Source organism: Falco cherrug, chromosome 1 (genome assembly GCF_023634085.1).
Source record: "Falco cherrug isolate bFalChe1 chromosome 1, bFalChe1.pri, whole genome shotgun sequence".
Taxonomy (NCBI): domain Eukaryota; kingdom Metazoa; phylum Chordata; class Aves; order Falconiformes; family Falconidae; genus Falco; species Falco cherrug.
In genome coordinates, this window is record NC_073697.1 from 117,507,076 (window position 1) to 117,513,075 (window position 6,000).

Consider the following 6,000-nt stretch of genomic DNA (forward strand, 5'->3'; position numbering starts at 1 on the left):
CCTGGTGTCCTCTGCCCACTCCCCGTGCCCAAGAGAGAGCCCAGGTGAAAAGGAAGGTGGCTGCTGGGCACACTAATTTCACTGGGCTCTCCCCTCCCTTTGGGCAGCTAAGAGTCATTACTGCTCCACTTCTGGCCGGGGAGAAGAGTCTGGCTTGGCTCTACCATGGTCAGCTGTCTGTGGCTGTCATCTGCTGGCACGTTCAGGTTCAGATTCAGCTGCATGTTGGCAAGCTGGAAGAGGCTGTGGATGCCCACCTTGATGTGCCTCAGCCTCAGGGCTTCCTTGACAATAATGCTCTGGAGGTCAGCCCAGAAAGCCTCCTGAGAAGAGAAGAGACATGCAGCATGGTGACATGCCCCCCAGCAAAGATGCTGCTTCAGCGCTGGAGGCCCTGGCTTGGAGACCCCAACTTCCACTTCATTTATTTTGCTAGGAAGAACCTGTCCTTGCCCAGGGTTGTGCTGTAAGTGGTTCAGCTCCGTGTGGTGGGAGCAGATCCAGGAACCACCACAGCTCTTCCTTGCCCCAGGAACCTGCCCATCTCTCTGCCAGCTCCTGCAGCCCTCCCTCTGGCGGGTCTGCCCTGCAGACACCATTTGCACTCCCCACAGTAGGGCTAGCTGATACCCTGGGAGCAGCAGATCCCACTGCCACCCTCCCAGACCAGCTTCACCTGATGGGACCCAACTCCTGGAGTCTGGAGTGTCCAGTAAAGGGATTTGGCAAGGCCCCCTCAGAGCAATGCAAAAGGAGCAGAGGCCAGCAGAGCAGAAGGCAGTTCTGCACACTGAGCACTGGCTACACACTGACATGCCTCGTTGCAGCCCAGTTTATCACCAGTCTGGTCATTTTTGGACCAGTAAGGAGGGAAGAGAAAGGGTGAGCCCCTGGTGGGCAGATGCTGTGCGAAGAATGAAAACAAATAATAAAAACCAGCAAAACCAACTCTGCTCTGAGGCCGGAGCCATGAACAGTGGTGACCATGAGACTTGCCACACTGAAGCCCAATTGCAGGGACGGTGCATGGAAACGAGTACGGCCAGGTTAGACAAACCCAATGGGCACGTGGCAGAGTACGCTTGGGGTTTGTGCCGAGGCAGACCAAAAAGCCTGGATAGCTGATCCCTTTTGGCTAGGAGTTCATGCAAGAACTGAAAGATCATAATGGCTTTGCAAGGACCTTGTTTTAACCCCTGATGTAACCTGTTCCAGACCTGGTCTGTCACTCCTCATTCTACAACCCCTTGGAGGGATGCAGTTAAGCATCTCCTCCAGTCACAAAGGCTGCTACTGGGACTTGCCATGACCCCATGGCTTAGGGATGAGCCATCAGCTAGTCTTGACAGAGCCAGGCCTTGAAGATCTTCCCCTGCCCATCCCACATTTTCTCACCCAGGAGAGGACGTCCTTTTGAACCTGGTCAAGATATAGCTGGAGCTGCACCAGTTCGTTTTCGTACTGCAGGATCTCAGCTTCCTTCTCTGCTGTATAGTGGTCCAGGAACACCTTGGCTTGTTTAGACATTTCCTTACACCTCTGTTGTGACTGCAGCAGGTCCTTGTGCTTCATCACCAGTGTCCTGTAGCGCCAAATGACTTCCTGGATCTCCTCAAACTGCAGAACAGGACTCCTGGTGTTAGTAATCCCACTCCCCTCATCATGATGGCAAGTCTCCTGTTGTTTGGCGCCCTGCCACAACACCTCCCCCAGCTGAAAGATCTTCCCTTCCTGACAAGATTATGGCCCCAGGTGGTTTGTGAGCATTGCCACATTCTCTGGATGATGGCATCCCACCATGCCATTCCCAGAGCTGTCACTGCCATAAGCAAGGGAGATGCTGCACCCCTTCCCCAGGTGGGCTGCGCTCTGCTAAAACACAAAGCACGACTGCAACTGCCAGTGCTAGCACCTAGGCATGGGCGGGGAGCAGCTGGGACTGCAGGAATATAAGCAATGCATGGAGTGATGCCCGGGCATCCCTGAGAGAGAGCACAGTGTTTTTGACAAATGCCTGGGTTCCCATTCCCGGGCAGCTTTTCAATTCTCCCCAACCATCAATGTGACATGGAATAGTGACACAAAGGGGTGCCCATTGCCCTCAGCCCTGTGCTTTTCCCCCTTCTGACAGGTTTTGTTTGTTTTCTCAAGCTTTTACCTCCTTTTCTGGTTCTTCTCCCCTTACTCTGGTCCCCTTGGCTCACCTTGGTTGCAGGGAACCTCTTCCCATCCCATCTGAGGTCTCTGGTTTTGACCAAGTGTTATGATTTCCCTGGACTTGCCTTATCTCCTCTAGGTTTAACACCCACATAAGGCTCTCCTCAAGGCCATGATCTGTCTCTCTCACGTCCAAACCCACCTGTGAGACCTTCACCACATCCTCCAGGTATTTGGTGAAGATGGAGTACTTTTGCACTTTGTTGCAGAGTTTCTGGTGCTTATTTTTCAGGATTTCCAGTTGCCTCTTGGCTTCCAAAAGCTCACTCTCCTTTTGAATCTTCGTCTCTCTCTCCCCGATGGCTTTCTGCAGGGCCTGGATTCGCTTCTTATCATTTTCCTGGTGATGTTTCCCCCACCAACACACACACACACACAGAGAGAGAGGGAAAGGAAGCCAAGGGAAGATGGAGCTGGGTCACACAACAGCACTGGGAGGAGATACCCTCACAGAGGGGAGACCAGTGCTGGAGCACCCTTGGGAGCATTTTCTCTCCCTGTTTAGCAGGGCCATCCCTCTTGCCTTGGCCCTTCGGTCTTGGAGACAAGCACCTGGGACTGCACTCTGATTTTCAGACCTACTGGTATCTGTCCCTGGAAGACACCCAGGTGTCAACAGTGGGGACAGGCTGAGACCCTTCTTGGGGGATGTTTGGGATCCTCAGGAGATTGCACTGGTACAGGACAAGCTCCTCGTACCCAAGTCCTACCAGGGCTTTTCACATCTGTGGTGCAAATCCCCGTCCCTACCAATCCCATTCCTTGCACCTCCAGGCTCAAGGGAGGCTTGGCCAGACTTGGGGTCCCAAGGGGAGGGGAGAAGGTGCTGGTGTGGTTCAGGGTCATGTCAAGTGAGCTGATCAGGGACAGGTGTACCTTGAGAAACTTCTTAAATTTATTCTTGTAGTTTTTCAGCTGAGCCTCCTTGATGTGGAGGCCCCTCCACCGGCAGGCTATGGCTTTCATCCTCTCCTTGAAGGCCTAGAAGCACCAGGGCAAGTGTGACATGGCTGCCCTCACCTAGAGCCAGCCACCCTCCCACTGCTGCCCTCCAAAAACCCACCAGCCCTCCTGACCATGCCCCAGCACCCTCCCACCTGTCTCACCTCTTTCTTCTCCTCCAGAGCATTTTGCATCAGTCTAGCTTCTCTCCTCTTCTTCTGGAGGTAAACAAACAGGGACACGGCATCCTCTGATGACAGTCCCCGTGTCCTGCCACACAAGTTCTCAAGGTTACACACTGGATCCAGTACCTTGGCGAGGTGTTGAATTGCTCTGCTCTGTCACCCCACTGGGAATCACGTCCCGGGTGAGGCAATAGGGCAGAGCAACCCAGCACCGCCTCAGATACCATCTGGCAGCATGGCATGGCCCCCTTCCCCAGCAGGGATCCCAGTGGCAGAGAAAGGGGGTGTTACAGGCAGGACCAGCGCCAAGAGGAGACAGAAGCAGTAGAGATAAGGGATGGGAGTTTGCTGTGGTGTGGAAAGGAGGAGGCAGGAGACAAGGATGAAGGGGATGGAGGCAGGTGGGGGAGGCCCCTCACCTGAGCATGGGCAGGAGGCTCTGCCTGTACTGCATGGAGAAATAGTCCAACAGTTCCTTTTTGTCCACGGTGGCCATTCCTCCAGCCACCAGCAGGGCCGAGAGAGCCCAGGTCCTCCCGGCACTGCTCCCGAGTCAGCCCAGGAGCTACCCTGCAAGCCTGAGGGCTCGGCGGTGCGGGGGGAGGCAGCTGGGCAGGGGGTGAACCCTGGGTGCCTCTGGCCTCTGCTCTCCCTGGGCCTCCCTTGCCCCAGCCGTGCCTACGGAACGGTTGCCAGGGGCAGCTGGAAGATGCTCAGGTGGTTACTTGGCAACCGAAGCAGGGCAACGCCCCCGTGCCAGCAAGGGCTACTGACCACTGCGTCCAGGACCGGGGCTCTTCAGCGCTAAAGGAAAGCTGAACAAATGCAGGTTTCTTTCCCTTCCTCTCATGTCCTCTGGTTCTTCCTCTGCTAAAAACCAGCCCCCATGTTCTGCGACCTCTGCTCTCTTGGGCAGGGATTTCAGCACCGCTGACACCCACATCCCACTGTCTCAGAGCTCAGGGCAGAAGCTTGCGCCTTCTCTCCCAAAACACCAGGTAGAAAGACAGTTACACTGAGGCACATCCTCAGGGATGCTTGATCACTGTTCTGCTCACAGTTCCCTCTCCTTGTGGGACTGAGGTCTACTGTTTGCTAAAAAAAAAACAACAAAAAAAACCAACCTGAATTTTTAAAATTTGTTTTACTTTTTCCTCCCAGAACAAGGCACTAGAGCCAGGTCCATTGCTCAAAATAAAGGGGTGGTATTCAGGGGCCAGGTGAGGGAAGACCCTGATGCTGCAGCAGAGATGATGCTGACCTTGGGGTCTGCTCCTTCCACAAGAGATTTCACCCTCTGATGTTTGCTTCTGTCCTTCCCCACGTAACACACAGGAGCATTTCTGTGAGCTACTGAAGCTGAAACACCCCTGGCTTGGTGGAAAAGGGGATGACTCTCTGGGGGGAAAACCTTCGTGTCCGTTACAGCCCTGACTTGCATCAGGGAAGTCGTTCTCAGGCAGACATCACCCCTTGCTCATTGTAAACTGGTAGGAACTGGGGAATGTCTGCCAGATCCGCCCGGCACTTTAAACAGCAGGAAGATGCATGGCCCAGGAAGGGACCATTTATTACATGAGATGCTTCATTTAGAGACAAATGACCCAAGGCAAAGCAGCAGATATGCTTTTATTACTGAAGCTCAAATTGGTCCCATCAGTGACAGGTGACTTGCCCTCTGCCCATCCCAAGGTCATCATGGGGCTGTTCAATCCCAACATGTCAGGCAAATTAAACCCGGTCTTACAGAACAGGTTCTGGACTTTGGCAGGGACAAGTCTTGCCTGGGAGGGGGCTTGTGCCTGCCTGTGAGGGGAGGGAGCTCAGCCCTTCCTCCAGCAGGCAGGGACCCTCTCCTGCCCACCCTTGCATCCCCTGGGCTGGAGGAGCTGCTGGTCCCCAGCAGAGCACAGGAACCCCCTGGGTGAGCAACCAAGAAGGTCTCAGCACGTTTGAATTTCAAGTACTTACTGCAGAGCCAGGGACAGAGTCTGTCTGGGAAGCCACAGTGACCTGCTCTTCCACACCAGCAGAACTGCAGAGCCACACGTGTCCTTATCCTCCAGTGGCTGAAGTGTGCTCTGTGAAATTAAAAAGACCCTGCAACTTCGAGGGCAGTCTGAGGCAGGTGTTGGGCATCAGGATCAGCACTTCAAGCAATTAAAGTTCATTACCATAATGAATAAGTGGAGACAGACACTTCCAAGGGGAAGCACTGGCTGACTTCCCAGTCTGACTGAGAATTCCCCATTATATGACATTTTGTCACACAAATGACAGACGGGCTCTAGGGAACAAATGATTTCATCTGTCACCTTCCTGCTGGTTAGGCACGTGTAGCACTAAGGGGCTGCCCTGTCCCTTCGGCTTCACAGTATTTCGTTGTTCCTGGGGAGGTGCTGCCCTTCTGCAGATGGAAAGTAGAGGCCACCATAAAGTCCCTGGGGTTTTACCTTCCCCCATAGGCAGCTCTGGGATTCTTCCTTTCCATGCTGGAAAAGGAGCAGAGCTGCTGCTGCCTGCAGGCTTTTGAATGAAGAGGTCACCACCGGGTTTTATTCTTCCTGATGGGCAGAAGCTGCAGCTGAGTCCAGAGAGGCCTATTCCGATGGTAGAGGGATGGAGGGAGGGAGAATGCTGAGATGGCTGGAGAGGG

At 54.1% G+C, this 6,000-nt stretch overlaps 1 protein-coding gene across 1 annotated transcript; it reads right to left on the reverse strand.

The window, feature by feature from the left end:
- Positions 1-107: 107 nt before the first annotated feature.
- CCDC42 (coiled-coil domain containing 42) lies at positions 108-5,595 on the reverse strand. Its single transcript, XM_027813334.2, has 7 exons — positions 5,519-5,595; positions 3,764-3,886; positions 3,324-3,429; positions 3,094-3,198; positions 2,360-2,557; positions 1,396-1,617; positions 108-323 (listed from the first exon to the last, which is right to left on the reverse strand). Exons 1-7 carry the CDS (start codon positions 5,593-5,595, stop codon positions 108-110), a joined length of 1,047 nt encoding a protein of 348 aa, XP_027669135.2.
- Between the last annotated feature and the right edge of the window lie 405 nt (positions 5,596-6,000).